At 38.5% G+C, this 18542-nt stretch overlaps 5 protein-coding genes across 5 annotated transcripts; 2 read left to right on the top strand and 3 right to left on the bottom strand.

Annotated features, from left to right (window-relative positions):
* The first annotated feature begins 3854 nt into the window (after positions 1 to 3854).
* Positions 3855 to 4868, top strand: LOC133842311 (serine protease 1-like). The gene is made up of 2 exons (XM_062275362.1): positions 3855 to 4149; positions 4215 to 4868. The coding sequence occupies exons 1-2, from the start codon at positions 3890 to 3892 to the stop codon at positions 4777 to 4779; spliced, it is 825 nt and encodes a 274-aa protein (XP_062131346.1). The 5' UTR covers positions 3855 to 3889; the 3' UTR covers positions 4780 to 4868.
* A 1811-nt stretch (positions 4869 to 6679) lies between these two features.
* Positions 6680 to 7669, top strand: LOC133844041 (serine protease 1-like). The gene is made up of 2 exons (XM_062277857.1): positions 6680 to 6996; positions 7057 to 7669. Exons 1-2 carry the CDS (start codon positions 6686 to 6688, stop codon positions 7619 to 7621), a joined length of 876 nt encoding a protein of 291 aa, XP_062133841.1. The 5' UTR covers positions 6680 to 6685; the 3' UTR covers positions 7622 to 7669.
* Positions 7670 to 9089: 1420 nt separating this feature from the next.
* On the bottom strand, positions 9090 to 9957 carry LOC133843742 (serine protease 1-like). Its single transcript, XM_062277409.1, has one exon. The coding sequence runs from the start codon at positions 9949 to 9951 to the stop codon at positions 9151 to 9153; it is 801 nt and encodes a 266-aa protein (XP_062133393.1). The 5' UTR covers positions 9952 to 9957; the 3' UTR covers positions 9090 to 9150.
* A 2818-nt stretch (positions 9958 to 12775) lies between these two features.
* On the bottom strand, positions 12776 to 13667 carry LOC133843613 (serine protease 1-like). Its single transcript, XM_062277243.1, has one exon. It carries the CDS (start codon positions 13634 to 13636, stop codon positions 12836 to 12838), a length of 801 nt encoding a protein of 266 aa, XP_062133227.1. The 5' UTR covers positions 13637 to 13667; the 3' UTR covers positions 12776 to 12835.
* Positions 13668 to 16264: 2597 nt separating this feature from the next.
* On the bottom strand, positions 16265 to 17145 carry LOC133842406 (serine protease 1-like). The gene has a single exon (XM_062275476.1). The coding sequence runs from the start codon at positions 17113 to 17115 to the stop codon at positions 16315 to 16317; it is 801 nt and encodes a 266-aa protein (XP_062131460.1). The 5' UTR covers positions 17116 to 17145; the 3' UTR covers positions 16265 to 16314.
* Positions 17146 to 18542: the final 1397 nt, after the last annotated feature.

Here is an 18542-nt window from a genome sequence, read left to right as displayed (position 1 = left end):
CCCTCAATTTCGCCTAGACATGCCAAGGCGCTTCCCAAAATCCAATTGTCGACTAGACAAAAAAAAAAAAAAAATGGAATACAAAACAAGCAAAGAAAACCAGAAACAGAAAACCTCGAGCACAATAAAAATCGGCAGCCGAATGGCAGTCAACCTATTGAAAGGGATTTGTTTGTATGCTTGGTATTTTATATATTTTTATTTATATTCAAAAAAACTTTTTCATATGCAAAAAGTCAGCGCTATTTGCTTATTGATAGCAAACACAAAAAAAGAAATTCAACAAAAAGGGAAACTCAAATATTTGGGCTGACAGTCGCAGTGCCAAGGCATTGATATCTATGCGAAATATTACATAGTTTGATCCCGGCGCATAAAATTTAATGCCAGCCACTTGTGTTTGTCGTCTGTGCCTCGGATTTGTGTCAAAAAAAATATATATACATATGTTTATAAATATATTGGCAGTTATTCAAAGCCGCTTTGCTGCCAAAAACCCAACAACTGACAGCAGGGCGTATGTGTAATGTGCCTCAAAGAGAAAAGCTGACTAAGGCTGGCAAGTGAAAATTGAAAGATCGTCAATCATAAATTCGAGTTAATATGCGCAATATTTATCGTCAACTTTAAAAGAATTTTAATAAAACGTTTTGCCACATTTTTTAAATCTTAATAATATAATGCATAAAAGTTTTGATTTTATTGTGCACTTCTTACGACCTTTAGAACTTTCACTACATATATGGGACATATGTTAGCTGCTAGTGGATTATATTGACAAGTTGAGCTAATGAAAATTGCGCTCAGGTAGGCGCTGCAAGTTCGACAAGCAGCTGTGCCAATAAAACTTTTTCAATACGGAATGCATTAAAAACCGAGTTGAAAATTGCGACACAAAGTTTTTGACCAGTTGTTGCAGGCAACTGCATGTCACAAGGCTTAACTCACACACACTTATGTGCACTATGTGTGTATGTATGTGCACAGTAGCTGTAGTTACTGCAGTGTGCGGGTCGTTAAGTGTGTGCGTAAATCATGTGTGGCAACAAATTGCTGTTGAAAAAGTTTTAAAAATGCATTTTACGCCAGTGAACATCTTGAGGCAAGGCGTCGGCAATATGTTTTTTGGTTGGGTATGGCACAACCTGAGAGAGAGTGCTCATCATCATTGTCGCAAGCAAACATCACGGGCAGCAGCAGCCGAAGGAACATTGATAAATGCATTACTCATACGACCCGTTGTAATGATTAATGAGACGACTGGCCTTGACAAGCAAGAAGGCGTCTAACAATTTTGAATTATAGCCGGAAATGGAACTAGCTTCAAGTGGCAATGTGATAAGTCATCAAGGAATGCTCGGCCAGGTCAGCTGTGCCAGACAGTTGTCATTAATTTTGGTCAACAAGCTCAAAGCAGCTCAAACTGCCCGCCGACCACAGACAGGCCAACGAAAGAAGGCCAAACGACAAACAGCAGACGATAGACGACGGTCATTTCACGATGACAATTTAACGCAACTGTGCAAAGTTTTCTATTTGACAACAACAATGGGCAACGACAGCAAATAAATGTAATGAAAAAGCAGCCAAAAAACATCCACAGCATGAGTGGAATGTTGTGTCCAGAGAGAAAGAGCGAGTGTAATCGATGCGGCTCACATTAGGTTGCCTTTCGAGTGGCAGGCTGAGGCTGAGCTGCTCCTTGGTCCTTACAGCAGCATTTCGAGTGCGCCACTGCCTTGCTTTTCCTTACTTTCTCCTGCCCGCTCTCTCCCTCTCTCTGCCTCTCTCTCGCTCGTCTTGCTTTCTGTTTGCTGCTCTGCTCTTTTTATCGTGTGCTGCTTCGTTTATCATTTGTTGTTCACTTGTCGAAATTTTATTGCTGCAATCTTGTTTGTCGTCGTCAAAGGAGCTCGAGCTCGCTGCTGGGGGACACTTCGAATGCCCCACACACATACACACACATACGCACACACACACAATACATACTTGTAGCGCACACTTATATATCAACTTGAGCGGCAGACACAGAAGGCAAGGATACTTGAGCATGAACTGGACATTGTTGTTAGGTCTTCCATTGCTGCAGGATATGCGTCTAATAAGCGTGTATGTGCGTGTGACTGAATGAGCTGTAAGCGCATTACGTATACGTAATATAGAAAATGCTGGCTGGCAATTTAAAGTCCTGGACTGACATCACTTAAAGCTGCAATAATGAAGGCAAATAATTCAAGAAAATTAGTTTCTTTTGAGTCAAAAGCAAGTCGGAGAATGTTGAAGAACAAAAAGCACAGTAATTCATTGTAATCAGACAGAGGAAACTGCAAAAGGAAATTGTAAGGCGTAGCCATAAAATACGCGCAAAATGCCTAAATAGTCTTCATCAAAATGGGTTTAACAAGCCAACTAAGCTGCAAGTGTCTTAAAGCCAATCTCTAGATGATCATCAGCAAATGTGACACAATGTCCTTTTGGTCGCCAACGATTTGAATTTAGGCAGCTCACGCACACAACCTGCTCGAACGCAATGTGCCCAGCATTTATGACCCAGAATGGATTCTGCTCTACAACTTACTTACATGTGTCAGCATCACAGGCAATGAATTGTTTTTATGTGCTAATGCTGCCAGCCATCGAGCTTCCAGCTTCGAGCCTTGAGATGTGTCGTCCCGTTTGATATGTTTGCATGCCCAGCACGTAAAGTGATTTGATTTCAATTTTCCAGATTCAACTTACCAGCGCCCCAGTGTCTAGTTTTATGTAATGACCTTGCAACATTTGGGACAACACATCGCATACTAGGAATACGAGAATGTACGAGTATTTCTTAAGAACATGATATGGCTAATCGCTACGGGAAAGTCCAAACACTTGACTCCGTGGCGAGTACACATAAATTTCATCAACGCACTCCAGCGATAATAAAGACCACAATCAATTATCATTACGGCGCATTTCACCTAATCGAATAATATGAGTTCATTCAATCTATGTAGTACTTCTTAATTTATTGACTCCTTTCTTAGGTTTTATGTGATTTCTTAAGATGTTTTTTCCAATCCACCAATGAATTGTTCAATTTCAGCTAAAAATATCAAATCTCGCCATAGCTAAAGTTCAATGGAGATAACGAAATCCATTCGCATTTAATACTAATATGTTCATTTGTTTATCAATTTCGATAAGAATTTCACGAATTTCTAAAATTAAAATGGACAATAATATCAAGGAATTTGCCTAAAGCGCTAAGTAATGTAATAGATAAACAACTAGATTATATTAGTTATCGAATTTAAATGCGCATAAACTAGTGCAAAGTCCGTATACATAAAAACAAAATTTGGGTGAACTTAGAGTAACGAAAGCTTTGATGAAAATATAATAATATTAAACTTTCGCAGTGCAAAATGAAGATAGTTTATCGGTGAGTTGCAACTTTTGCCAGCTGCCAAAAAGTGGTAATACCCAATTTTGGAGAGGGTAAATTCACCATAATATTTTGTGGGAAAGCCACCTCCACGAAACTGGTCATTAGTCGTCTAACGAACATTATGCAGTCAATTGCGATCATAAATAGCAATCAGTTCATATCACTCAAGTGTCCACGTTCCGAGTTCAGCGGCACTCTCAGTTCTTGAGAGCACTTAATTGCTGCTGGCTTATCTTTGCAACAGTGCCTGATATGGATTTCATTCTGGCCATTATGCAGACTGTGATACTCAAGCGCCGGAAGGAGAGTAGACGAAAAGGGATCGTTAGTACTTGGAAAACCAAAAGCTTCCATTGATAAACTCGAACTTTTAACTGCTGATAAGGCCATTTTCGAAGTATATAAATTGTCAGAATGGTCAGTGGAAAATTATTCGTTATACGGCAAACGATCAACATGAAAGTGCTCGTAGTTCTCGCTCTGGCTATTGCCTCCGTCTCCGCTGGTGTCTTGCCACAGGGTGCCCCCGTGCATCCCCGTGACTTGCCCGCTGTCCCCTCCATCCAGGGTCGCATCACCAACGGATTGACTGCCTCCGCTGGTCAGTTCCCCTACCAGGTCGGACTTAGCTTCGCCAGCACCAGCGGCAGCTGGTGGTGCGGTGGTTCCATCATTGACAACGCCTGGGTTCTGACTGCTGCTCACTGCACCAGCGGGTAAGCAGAAAAACATTACTCAACTTGCAATCATCATCCTCTTAATGCTTCAATATTTTGTGCAGTGCCTCCTCTGTGACCATCTACTACGGTGCCACCGTCCGCACCAGCGCCAAGCTCACCCAGACCGTTGCCAGCTCCAACTTCATTCAGCACGCCAGCTACAACTCCGTTGTGTTGAGAAACGATATCTCCCTGATCAAGACCCCATCCGTTGCCTTCACCTCGGACATCAACAAGGTTGCTTTGCCCGCTATTGCCAGCAGCTACTCCACCTATGCCGGTGAGAAGGCCATCGCTTCCGGCTGGGGCAAGACCTCCGACGCTGCCACCAGTGTTGCCAACACTCTGCAGTACGAGACCTTCGATGTTGTTTCCGTCGCTACCTGCCAGAGCACCTACGGCTCATTGATCGCCACCTCCAAGGTCATCTGCATTGCCACCCCCAACAAGACCTCCACCTGCAACGGTGACTCTGGTGGCCCATTGGTTCTGGCTTCCAGCAAGGTGCTCATCGGTGTCACCTCCTTCGTGTCCAGCGCTGGTTGCGAGTCTGGTGCCCCAGCTGGTTTCACCCGTGTGACCAGCTACTTGGACTGGATCTTGGAAAACTCTGGCGTTTCCAAGTAAATGCACTTCCAACGATATTCGTCAATAAACTCCACAAATAAATTGCACTATTTGAAAACATAAATTGTCTTTGCTTTGATTTTATTATCTTTGTCTTTGCTTGGATTTTATTATCATTAAATAAACAAAACTCAATTATATTAAAAATTGAATTGTGAAAACATAAAACCTTTAGCTTATTGACCGATACGAAAAAGTTAACCTTAATGAAAAATAAGTTAAAAGATAATATTAGTAAAATCAAAAATATTATTTTGTATACTTTGATTCGTATTTTTAACAAAGCTTTAAGTTTCCAATACCAATTTTAAAATTGAATAATTATCTTATTTGGGAAGTGCGTCAGGTCCCTTAACCATTTGTACAATGAAATCATCTTTTTTTGTCCTAACCTTATTATAATTATATTTTATATGTAACAGCATAGTCAAGTGAGTAACAGGCAGAAGGAGCCACACCCACTTCCATCCCCGCAAATCGACAAAAATTCAATAATAAGCGTAAATAATATTTAATATATTATCTAATATAATAGAAGTTATTTAAGAAATACTGTTGTATGGGGAAAAACGCATACTTACTAGAAGTCTTAGTAACTTTGGCTGACAATCTGGTATATTTTGTTCTATATGATATATTTTTAATGTAGTACTATATCAATATACCAAATATATATTCGGTATATTTTTAGTATTTTTGTCTTATAATAATTTGGTATATTTTAAGAATAATCCACACTGTTTTGGCTTTATTCGAAATGAGTAGCGTGTATCTCAAAGTCGAGCACACTCGACTGTACCTTTTTTATTTGTTTTTTAAATTCCTCGCGTGACTCAGACAAATTCGTGAACACGATTTGGCGATGTTCATCTATATATTACTACCCTATTAGTGTTTGTATATAATAAGCAAAAAGAACGTTAGGCTATGTAAATATTAAACCTTTAAAATCGTAATGTATACTTTTCCTGTATTTATTGACGTACAGATTTTCATCAATGTTGTGTCCTAATATTGACTTTTGAAAATAACACGCATAAAAGTATGTGTCACATAAAGCAATTTGATTGAAATACTGCCTGATACGAAACCAAAAAGTATGCTATAATTTTTATTGATAACGTCTGCAATGTGCAAAAACTTTTCAAGTGAGGAAAGAGAGCCATATGAACTTGCTGTGAAATGAAATTTGCGGTGCCATGTTTTTAATTAAGAAATCAAAATATTTGTTATTTAAAATGCTATTTCTGGAGCAATAAATGGTAAATAATTAAAAATAAAACTCAAATCGATAATATGAGAGACACAAAATAATTATCATGACGCCATTCTCATTATCAATTATATAAATTATGTGCTTGTTTATATATTTGATTTGCGCCTTGTTATCAAGTTTGTGGTCATTTTTTCTTTCAAGTACTGATATTAACGCATTATTTTAAAAATATCATGACTTGTGATAATTTATTTAAAGCTATAACAACAAAATTTCATTGATTAATTTGATAAACTGATAGCGAACGTACAGACGATTACGAATTTTTGGAATTACAAAAATTTACAAATCACATAATTAACAAAATTGAAGCATCAGCAAATCAATGCTTTAATAAATCACTCTTCTGATCCTAATGTAGAAAATTTCCCGCATTCACAAAATTATTGGTTATCGGCCAGTGCTGATATATGGCGACTCTTAACGTGTAATCTAATACGATCTTAAGCACAACAATCAGAGCAATAGCATTCTTTCACTTCACCCAGCACGCGTTCAGCTTAGTTAAATGTTTAACTATTTAATTGGTAACATGGCACAAAGGGAAAGGCGGAGCAAAGGGTAACAATGAATGACACTTTTATCTCTAGCATTTTAGAACTGATAACGCGCCCCTTGGTCACTATATAAATGGCCAGAATGGACAGTGGAGTATCATTCGTTTTACGGCAAACGATCAACATGAAAGTGCTCGTAGTTCTTGCTCTGGCTATTGCCTCCGTCTCCGCTGGCGTTATGCCACAGGGTGCCCCCGTGCATCCTCGTGACTTGCCCGCTGTCGCCCAGATTGAGGGTCGCATCACCAACGGATTGACTGCCTCCGAGGGTCAGTTCCCCTACCAGGTGGCTCTTAGCTTCAGCAGCTCCGGCGGTAGCTGGTTCTGCGGTGGTTCCATCATTGGCAACTCCTGGGTGCTCACTGCTGCCCACTGTACCTCTGGGTAAGATTTCCTCGCCTTGTTGTGTCTCACATCAAATAATCTGGCTTCTTTCGTTTCCAGTGCTTCCTCTGTGAACATTGCCTATGGATCTACTGTTCGCACCAGCCCCAAGCTTAGCCTGACTGTCAGCAGCAGCAGCTTCAAGCAGCACACCAGCTACAACTCCAACACCTTGGCCAACGATATTTCCCTGATCCAGACATCCGCTGTCTCCTTCACCACCTACATCAACAAGGTTGTGTTGCCCTCTATTGCCAGCAGCTACTCCACCTACGCCGGCCAGAAGGCCATCGCCTCCGGTTGGGGCAAGACCTCTGACTCAGCTTCCGGTGTGACCAGCACTCTGCAGTACCAGACCTTCGATGTTGTTTCCGTTGCCACCTGCCAAGCCACCTACGGCAGCACTGTTGCCTCCAGCAAGGTTATCTGCATTGCCACCCCCAACAAGCAATCTACCTGCTCTGGTGACTCTGGCGGCCCATTGGTTCTGTCCAGCAACGGTCTGCTGATTGGTGTTACCTCTTTCGTGTCCAGCTCTGGCTGCCAGTCGGGTCTGCCATCCGGCTTCACCCGTGTGACCAGCTACTTGGACTGGATCAAGACCAACTCCGGCATTTCCTACTAAAGCACTTTCAACGAAAATGTAACTCTAAATAAACTGCATACTACAAAATATATATTCTTTCATTTTATCGTAAAGTTTTTAGAGCTTTAATATATTAAAGTGATTTAAATTAAATTCAATTTAAACTAATTATTTAATTGATCATTTAACAAATAAAAGATGAATGCTATCGTCTTTGACATATATTAACTGCTTCACCAAACAATAAGTCCTCATAATCTTTCACAGTTTTGAAGTTCAACTTTCATAGATAGTAAAGCTTTTCGAGTAACTCGTTTAGATAACGAAGACAACACTTCGCTGAAAAGTATGCTAACAAATTCTACATCACGCCGAATTATATTAAGACCCCAAAACATATACTGCGATTGAAAGAAAAAAGTTAAAACGAACTAAATTGCACAATGGTCATGTATAGATATTTGTTGGTAGAAATGGGAAAAGAAATTAAGTTCTTCAATTTTTGCAATTCAGTGAATCCCATATTAAGCGGAAGGAAATACTTTTTGTGCGACGCTCATTTCTTGTGAACTTTTTCATGCCTTAAAAAATAATATGTGGGAAACTGCACTTCGCGGACGCTACACAATGCAGTCAGTCAGATGGTCAGTCTGTTTCTTGTAGAATGCGATTAAAACCTCGATAATATATTAACTTTAAAAAAATCTATTAATGTCAAGAAAAGTAGTCGGCTGGACCTTAGTGCGCTAGTTATAAAGTTTTTAAAAGTCAAAATCATTTATAAACGAATTCCCAAAAGTATATATAGTTAAAAAACATGAAAATCTCACTCAGTATTTATATTGAATATAGTATCGAAGTATGAATTAATCTTATTTTTATTACGAAGTCACAAAATACTCGTCAATTTCATATGCCGCGAACACCCGTGCTGACCGAACATTGGACTTAACTTTAATTATGATGGCTACGATGACAGACTGAACTGCTGTCTAGACTTTAGTTTCAATGAGGGCAAGTGCCTAACATTATCAGTTATAGGAAAAACTGTAAATAATAAATACAGTTGCGATTTAAATATAATAAAATACAAGTAAGAAAGCTTCAGTAGAGTGTGCTCGACTGTGATATACTTGCTACCCATTTTGAATAAAAACAACACAGTGCGGTATTAATTTTAAATTATACCAAATTAATGTACCGCAACAATACTAAACATATACCAAAGGATTTATTTGGTATATTAATACTGTACTACACTCAAAATATACCATAGTGCGAAAAATATACTAGATATAATAATAAAAATATATAAATATACCTGTATATTTTTAGTATTTTTCGTCATAATAATTAGGTATAGAGATACTTAGATACTTTACCAGTACTTATCAAGATCACTTCCAGAAGTAGCTGAAGTACATATGCTTACTTTACCAACGATTTTTAATTCAATTTAATTCATTCCTGATATATTAACCTTTCAAAAATTAAACATGTAAATAAATGCTATTATATATGTTATTTATTCAATTTGAATTTATAAATTGTATTTCCATTGGAAATTTTTAGTAGGAAATGCCAGTGTTGTCACGGATCCAGTCCAAGTGGTAAGTGACACGGGCGAATCCAGCTGGACCACCAGATTGGCAACCAGCAGCAGGCACAAAGTTGGTAACACCAACCAGTTTGTTGCCGTCGTGTGTGACCAATGGGCCACCAGAGTCACCCTGGCATGTGCCCTTGCCGTCGACAACGCGAATGCAGATAATCTTGTCCTGAATGAGTCCGGTTCCGTAGTAGTTGGCGCACTCACTGTTGCTGATGATCTGCAAGTCGGCGCACTGGAGCCAGTCGGGCAGAGGAGAGCCATCATAGGTGCCACCCCATCCGCAGGCAACAGCCCATGCTCCGTTGTAGTCGTTGTAGCGATCGTTGTAGCTGGGCAGCTCAACCTTGTTGACCATGCTCCAGAAGTCGACATGGGGAATGCGGATCAAAGCAATATCGGCGGAGTTGTGGTTGATCATGTCGTTGCGGCTAACCCAGTGAGTGTACTGGGCGTTGGTGCGCCATGTGGCACCGAAGTAGACGGTGACAGACTCAGCGCTACCCGAGCAGTGCTCAGCGGTGAGCACCCAGGTGTTGCCAATGATGGAACCACCGCACCACCAGCCACCACCGTTGCCGCTGAAGCCCAGACCAACAGTGTAGGGAGCCTTGCCCTCGTAGGCTGGATAGCCATTGGTGATACGACCTTCGATTCCCTTCTTGGTTGTGGTCAGATCCTTGGGATGGACCATGCCCGTGGAGGGAGCTGCCGAAGCAGCGGCGACAGCCAAAGCCAAAATTGTTATAAACACCTTCATGTTAGAGTTGCAACTTGTACAAACTTAGCAAAAAGCAAGAGCTTTTATACCCTTTCAACAAGTAGGCACCTTAATCAAATTATCTTTAAGTGAATGATTTATTTATGTTATCTTTACAAGCTCTAAGTTCAATTGTAAATATTTCATTCTAAAGAACATTCTCTTCCGTGGGCCGAAGACGGGAACGTTTGTTATAAAGCTTTTAAAAGTCAAACTCATTTATAAACGAATAGCCAAAAGCATATATTATAAAACAACATGAAAATCTCACTCACTCAATCGTAAAATACTAACTCTTCATGAATTTTAATATAGTAGTGTAATATATAGTAATGAAGGATAGCTTATTTATATTTAATACAGTAATGAAGTATGAATTAATCTTATATTTATTATGAAATCACAAAATACTCGACAATCTTAAATGACATTAAGAATTATTTCAGAATCCTATGCTGCTAACATCCGTGATGACCGGACAATGGATTTAACTTTAAATATTTACAGCTACGATGACAGACTGAGCTGTTATCTACAATTTACTTTTGATTAGGGCAAGTGCCTAACATTATCAGCTATAGTAAAAACTGTATATAATGATTACAGTTGTGATTTGAAATAAAATGGAAGTAAGGAAACTTCATTGAAGTATACTCGACGGCGAAATACCTGCTTCTCATTTTGAATAAAAGCACAGTGCGGTATTAATTTTAAAATATACCGAATTAATGTACCACAAAAGTACTTCAAATATACCAAGGTCAATATTTGGTATATTGATACCATACTACACTCAAAATATATCATAGAAGGCAAAATATACCAGATATAATACTATAATAATAATACAAGTAAGAAAGCTATTGTCGAGTGTGCTCGACTGGGATATACCCGTACCCATTTTGAATAAAAGCAAACCAGCGCGGCATTATTCTTAAATTATATCTAAAGTATTCCACAAAAATAGCAAAAATATACCGAATGGTATATTTAATATATTGATGTTGTACTACATTCAAAATATACCATAGAGCGAAAAATATGCGAGACTGTCAACCAAAGCAACTAACCACTCTAGTAAGTGGGTCAATTTTATCATAAAAAGGGATTTCATTGTTAACTTCGACAATTTCTGTCTGAGCGCAACCAAATTTTTGGAATCATAAATAGAGTAGGTATTATTGAATGTATTAAAATTCGAGATCTAGCTTCAAAATTACGTTTGTTATTCGAGTTTTGTCAATTTGCGGGGGCGGAAGTGGGCGTGACAAAAATTTGAAACAAACTTTATTTGCGTGCAAACATAACAAATGTTGTCGAAAATTAAAGCTCTATCTCTTATAGTCTCTGAGATCTAGGTCTTCATACGGACAGACGGACAGACACACAGACCCACAGACGGACAAACGGACATGGCTAGATCGCCTCGGCGGTTGACGCTGATCAAGAATATATATATATTTTATAGGGTTAGAGATGCCTCCTTATGCCTGTTACATGCATTTCATGCCGGCACAAAGTTATAATACCCTTCTACCCTATGGGTAGCGGGTATAAGTGTATAAATATACGAGTATATTTGTAGGATTTTTTGCTATATTTATTTGTTATATTTATACCCGCTACCCATAGGGTAGAAGGGTATTATAACTTTGTGCCGACAGGAAATGTATGTAACAAGTAGAAGGAGGCATCTCTAACCCTATATAGTATATATATATATAAAGTATATATATTCTTGATCAGCGTCAACAGCCGAGACGATCTAGCCATGTCCGTCTGTCCGTCTGTGTGTCTGTCCGTCTGTCCGTATGAACACCTAGATCTCAGAGACTGTAAGAGATAGAGCTATAATTTGTTTTCTACAGCATTTGTTATGTTTGCACGCAGATCAAGTTTGTTTCAAATTTTTGCCACGCCCTACTTCCGCCCCCGCAAATCAAAAACATCGAATACCAAGCGTAATTTTAAAGCTAAAGTTACGAATTTTGGTATATACAATAATAATTATAGTAGTTATGATTCCTGAAAATTTGGTTGCGATCAGATAAAAATTGTGGAAGTTTTTAAAGAAATACTTTTGTATGGGCAAAAACGCCTATTTACTAAGGGTCTTAGTTGCTTTGGCTGACAATCTGGTATATTGAGCCGTCTATGGTATATTTTGAATGCGGTACTATATTGATATAGCAAACATACCATTTGGTATATTATTAGTATTTTTTAGTATTTTCGGTATATTTTGAAAATAATACCGCAATATTTTGCCCTTACTAAAAATGGGTAGCGGGTATCTCACAGTCGAGCACACTCGACTGTAACTTTCTTACTTGTTTAATATTAATACTGTAATTTTTTATTGAAAATGGGTAGCGGTTATATCACAGTCGAGCACTCCCGACTGAAGCTTTCCTACTTGTTATGATTGTCATCACCGATAATGATTTATTTTTAATAATATTAAAAATCTTTAGTATTTATTATTTTTTTAAATTATTTGTAATGTAATTTGTTGCTTGTTTTTTTTTTTGTTACATGTTTTGATTGAATTTAGTTAGAAAACATATAATAAGTAAAATAAGTATGAGCCAATCATTCAAACATAATAATAAAACCGAATTTCTTGATAATTAAGCAACAATCATTGCAATTTATAATCCACATCTTTTTGCAGTGGCTTTTAGATATGATAGAATTTATAGTAGTAGCTATTGCGAAGTATTCTCATTTACTTTGCAAAAGATTTTTAATACTGTATCTCTTCATTTTCGCGTCTAATTGGAATATTCTATATTAATTTTTAAACAATGAAACAAGTATAAAACTGCTGTTTTTTGTTATTTATTCAATTTGAATTTATTAATTGTATTTCCATTGGAAATTTTTAGTAGGAAATGCCGGTGTTGTCACGGATCCAGTCCAAGTGGTAAGTGACACGGGCGAATCCAGCTGGACCACCAGATTGGCAACCAGCAGCAGGCACAAAGTTGGTAACACCAACCAGTTTGTTGCCGTCGTGTGTGACCAATGGGCCACCAGAGTCACCCTGGCATGTGCCCTTGCCGTCGACAACGCGAATGCAGATAATCTTGTCCTGGATGAGTCCGGTTCCGTAGTAGTTGGCGCACTCACTGTTGCTGATGATCTGCAAGTCGGCGCACTGGAGCCAGTCGGGCAGAGGAGAGCCATCATAGGTGCCACCCCATCCGCAGGCAACAGCCCATGCTCCGTTGTAGTCGTTGTAGCGATCGTTGTAGCTGGGCAGCTCAACCTTGTTGACCATGCTCCAGAAGTCGACATGGGGAATGCGGATCAAAGCAATATCGGCGGAGTTGTGGTTGATCATGTCGTTGCGGCTAACCCAGTGAGTGTACTGGGCGTTGGTGCGCCATGTGGCACCGAAGTAGACGGTGACAGACTCAGCGCTACCCGAGCAGTGCTCAGCGGTGAGCACCCAGGTGTTGCCAATGATGGAACCACCGCACCACCAGCCACCACCGTTGCCGCTGAAGCCCAGACCAACAGTGTAGGGAGCCTTGCCCTCGTAGGCTGGATAGCCATTGGTGATACGACCTTCGATTCCCTTCTTGGTTGTGGTCAGATCCTTGGGATGGACCATGCCCGTGGAGGGAGCTGCCGAAGCAGCGGCGACAGCCAAAGCCAAAATTGTTATAAACACCTTCATGTTACAGTTGCAACTTGTACAAACTTAGCAAAAAGCAAGAGCTTTTATACCCTTTCAACAAGTAGGCACCTTAATCAAATTATCTTTAAGTGAATGATTTATTTATGTTATCTTTACAAGCTCAAAGTAATATTTCATTCTGAAGAAAAAAGATTAAACGCAATGGTAAACATACTTGCTGATTTTACTTTTTAACTTTATTACGAACTAGAAAATAATAAATTTACATATTGAAATTATATATTAAGTACAAGTAAAATCAGTTTAGTTGCCATGAATTTACTTTGAATGATAAAACATGTTGAAGAAAAACATTAAATACTTGAATAATAACATAAGTGTTTCAAAATCTAACATTTTTCTTTTCTTTAAGCAGCATCTAAACATATATCTTATACACAACTTTAATTAAAGATAAATTAGAATTAGTTGCCTGCATTTTTAATCTGCATTATAAATTGCATTCTCCAATAATGGGATTGCATACCAACAAAAAAAAAAAATTTTAAATTAATAAATATTTGTATCAATAAAAAGTTTAAGATAAGAAATCGCCAAAGGCCTCTTAAGTTTTGCATTTAACATCAAACCGATTTGTTAAGTGTAAACCACTTTCTTTCTTATCTATTCAACGTGACCTAGCTCTCCAAAGTAAATTATTCAGTACCCTCCGAAAACAACCCAAGGGTATATCAACTTTTTGAAATGCTACAATTACAAGCCGGACATTTTTTTTAAAGAGAAGTTAATCGATTTTTTCCCCTATCCGTGCACTTTAAATACAATAACACTAAAATAAAAATGCAGCTTATTTTTAGATAAATTCCTTAATTATCCTCAGTCAGAAAATATCTAAATGCCTTTCTTAACTGGAGAAACTTCAGAAATAAGAATATCACTAAAATAAAAATGTAACTTATTTTTTAGATAAATTCATTAATTGTCCTCAGTCCAGATGATATCTAAATGGCTCTCTGAACTGAAGCTACATCAGAAATAAGAATAGATTCAGTAAATAAGATTGATTATAACTTTTTGCACTTATATTTATAATTTGTCACAGTTCAGTGTTATTTCCGAAATAACTCCCATTGAGAGAACATCTAATGCAAAGCAAGAAATCTTGCAATGCAAGGTTAACTTTTTCCTTTTTAATTTATTTTTCTAAATTATTATGGTGAAAATATTCAATATTCTATTTAAAACATATACATATAGTTTATTGAAACAAATATGCAAAGCGATATATATAATAAATATAATAAAAACACAAAAAAAAAGTGAGGTTTCTGAATCTCTTAGCTTATTTGATTATAGAAAATTATAGATACGAACAGCATTTAATCAAAATCATTTTTTTTATTTTTAGATACAGGATCAATTCAATACATCTTAGTAGTATGCGAATCCAGTCGAGATGGTAGGTGATACGCTGGCAACCAGATGAATGTCCAGACTGGCAGCCGGCAGAGGAGGCCCAGTAAGTAACACCGATCAATTTTTTGCCCTCGTGAGCCACCAAGAGCCTTCGGGTGTTCTCACACAGAAATTTGCTGCACACAGTGTTAAATCCATAAGTTTGCTCACACTCGCTGTTGGGCAAAACCTGCACGTCGAGGCGCTGCATCCAGTTAGGCAATCGACTGGTGTCATTTGTATTTCCCCAGCCACAGTCGTGTATCATTCGTTTTACGTCAAACGATCAACAAGAAAGTGCTCGTAGTTCTTGTCCTGGCTTTTCCTCCGTCTCCGCTGGCATTATGCCATAGGGTGCCCCAGTGCATTCTCGTGACCTGCCCGTTGTCGCCCAGATTGAGTGTCGCATCACCAACGGATTTACTGCCTCCGAGGGTCAGTTCCCCTACCAGGTGGCTCTTAGCTTCAGCAGCTCCGGCGGTAGCTGGTTCTGCGGTGGTTCCATCTTTGGCAACTCTTGGGTGCCGACTGCTGCCCTCTGTAACTCAGGGTAAGAATTCCTCGCCTTATTGTGTCTTACATAAAATCATTTTAGAAATAAAAGATAAATGATATCGTCTTTGACGTAAATTAACTGCTTCACCCAACAATAACTCCTCATAATCTCTCACGGTTTGGAGTTCAACTTTCATAGGTAAAAAAGCTTTTATAGTAACTTGTTTAGATAACGAAATTCAATACTTCGACGCTGAAAAGTATGCTAGCAAATTTTACATCTCGCCGAATAAAGAAAACAGTTAAAACTATCTAAACTACACAATGGTCATGTATGTATATAATTGCTAGTAGAAATGGGAAAAGAAATCATGTTCTTCAATTTTTTCAAATCAATGAAACCTGTATTAAACATAAGAGAATACTTTTTGCATTGAAAAATATGTTATATGCGGAAAGCAGCGAACACCATTGCAGATGAATAATTGCAGTTGTAATTGTAAGATACGCTATTTTAAACAAAAACAAATCAGTGCGGTACCGTAAAAATACTTAAATACGAATTACGTATTTACTATATAGTATTACACTACTAAAATATAACATAGAGGGCAAATTATACGCTAATACTACTTTATTTAATATCGTATCTCTTTATATTCGCGTCTAATTTGGAATATGCTATATTAAGCTTTAAAGAATGAAACACGTAAAACACTGTTTTTTTTTTTTGTTATTTATTCAATTTGAATTTCCGATGGAAATTTCTAGTAGGAAATGCCAGTGTTGTCACGGATCCAGTCCAAGTGGTAAGTGACACGGGCGAATCCAGCTGGACCACCAGATTGGCAACCAGCAGCAGGCACAAAGTTGGTAACACCAACCAGTTTGTTGCCGTCGTGTGTGACCAATGGGCCACCAGAGTCACCACTGCAAGTGCCCTTGCCGTCAACAACGCGAATGCAGATAATCTTGTCCTGGATGAGTCCGGTTCCGTAGTAGTTGGCGCACTCACTGTTGCTGATGATCTGCAAGTCGGCGCACTGCATCCAGTCGGGTTGGGAACCGCCATCAGAGGTAAGACCCCAGCCGCAGGCAACAGCCCACCAATTGGTGTAGTCGTTGTAGCGATCGTTATAGCTAGGCAGCTCAACCTTGTTGACCATGCTCCAGAAGTCGACATGGGGAATGCGGATCAAAGCGATATCGGCGGAGTTGTGGTTGATCATGTCGTTGCGGCTAACCCAGTGAGTGTACTGGGCGTTGGTGCGCCATGTGGCACCGAAGTATACGGTGACAGACTCAGCGCTACCCGAGCAGTGCTCAGCGGTGAGCACCCAGGTGTTGCCAATGATGGAACCACCGCACCACCAACCACCACCGTTGCCGCTGAAGCCCAGACCAACAGTGTAGGGAGCTTTGCCCTCGTAGGCTGCATAGCCGTTGGTGATACGTCCTTCGATTCCCTTCTTGGTTGTGGTCAGATCCTTGGGATGGACCATGCCCGTGGAGGGAGCTGCCGAAGCAGCGGCGACAGCCAAAGCCAAAATTGTTATAAACACCTTCATGTTACAGTTGCAACTTGTACAAACTTAGCAAAAAGCAAGAACTTTTATACCCTTTCAACAAGTAAGCAACTTAATCAAATTATTTTTAAATATTATTGATTTATTTATTTTATCTGTACACGCTCTAAGTTCGATTGTAAATATTTCTTTCTGATGAACGTTCTCTTCCAAAGATTAAACGCAATGGTAAATGCATTTACTTTGATAAAACATATTGAAGAAACTTAATAAATATGTAGTATTTCAAAATTCTTCATTCCTTAAGCAGCATCTAAACATATATCTTATGTTTAACTTGGATTAAAAATAAATTAGAATTAGTTGCCCCCATTTAAAACCTGCGTCACTCTTGAAAGATAGCATTGCTTGCAAAAAAAAATCAATTCACCATAAATAATTATTTGTATCAATAAAAAATTAAAGATAAGAAATCGCCAAGAGCCTCTTAAATTTTGCATTTAACCTCAAAACGAATTGTTAAGTGTAAACCACTTTCTTTCTTATCTATTCAACGTGATCTAGCACTCCGAAGTAAATTACTCAGTACCCTCCGAAAAGAACCCAAGGGTATATCAACTTTTTGAAATGCTACAATTACAAGCAGGGCATTTTATTTAAAGAGAAGTGAATCGATTTGTTTCACTATCTTGGACTTTTAATATAATAACACTAAAATAAAAATGTAACTTATGGTATTTTTTAGATAAATTCCTTAATTATCCTCAGTAAAGATGATGAAGGGTATTATAACTTTGTGCCGGCAGGAAATGTATGTAACAGGTAGAAGGAGGCATCTCCGACCCTAGAAAGTATATATATTCTTGATCAGCGTCAACAGCCGAGACGATATAGCCATGTCCGTCTGTCCGTCCGTCCGTCTGTCCGTATGAACACCTAGATCTCAGAGACTATAAGAGTCTCTGATCTCTGATCTTGCACGCAGATCAAGTTTGTTTCAAATTTTTGCCACGCCCACGTCCGCCCTCGCAAATCAAAAAAATCGAATAACAAGCGTAATTTTAAAGCTAGATATCCGAATTTTGGTATATACAATAAAAACAATAGTAGTTATGATTCCTGAAAATTTGATTGCGATCAGATAAATTGTGGAAGTTATTAAAGAAATACTTTTGTATGGGCAAAAACGCCTACTTACTAGGGGTCTTAGATGCTTTGGCCGACAATCTATTATATTGTGCCGTCTATGGTATATTTTGAATGCAGTACTATATCGATATACCGCATATGTCATTTGGCATATTTTTAGTATTTTGACAGTGTATTTGGTATATTTGGAGAATAATACCGCAAAATATATTGCTTTTATTCAAAATGGGTAGCGGGTATCTCACAGTCGAGTACACTCGACTGTAGCTTTCATATTTGTTTTAATATCGTATCTCTTTATATGCGCGTCTAATTTGGAA

The sequence above is a fragment of the Drosophila sulfurigaster genome, chromosome 3, assembly GCF_023558435.1.
Source record: "Drosophila sulfurigaster albostrigata strain 15112-1811.04 chromosome 3, ASM2355843v2, whole genome shotgun sequence".
Lineage (NCBI taxonomy): Eukaryota > Metazoa > Arthropoda > Insecta > Diptera > Drosophilidae > Drosophila > Drosophila sulfurigaster.
The sequence above is the reverse complement of the archived record's forward strand: the minus strand, read 5'-3'. Positions and strand labels throughout refer to the sequence as shown.

Coding starts and splice junctions, on each gene's coding strand:
- LOC133842311 (XM_062275362.1), top strand. CDS start 3,890: ATGAAAGTGCTCGTAGTTCTCGCTCTGGCTATTGCCTCCGTCTCCGCT. Junction 4,150..4,214: donor GCTGCTCACTGCACCAGCGG/GTAAGCAGAAAA, acceptor TATTTTGTGCAG/TGCCTCCTCTGTGACCATCT.
- LOC133844041 (XM_062277857.1), top strand. CDS start 6,686: ATGGCCAGAATGGACAGTGGAGTATCATTCGTTTTACGGCAAACGATC. Junction 6,997..7,056: donor GCTGCCCACTGTACCTCTGG/GTAAGATTTCCT, acceptor TTTCGTTTCCAG/TGCTTCCTCTGTGAACATTG.
- LOC133843742 (XM_062277409.1), bottom strand. CDS start 9,951: ATGAAGGTGTTTATAACAATTTTGGCTTTGGCTGTCGCCGCTGCTTCG.
- LOC133843613 (XM_062277243.1), bottom strand. CDS start 13,636: ATGAAGGTGTTTATAACAATTTTGGCTTTGGCTGTCGCCGCTGCTTCG.
- LOC133842406 (XM_062275476.1), bottom strand. CDS start 17,115: ATGAAGGTGTTTATAACAATTTTGGCTTTGGCTGTCGCCGCTGCTTCG.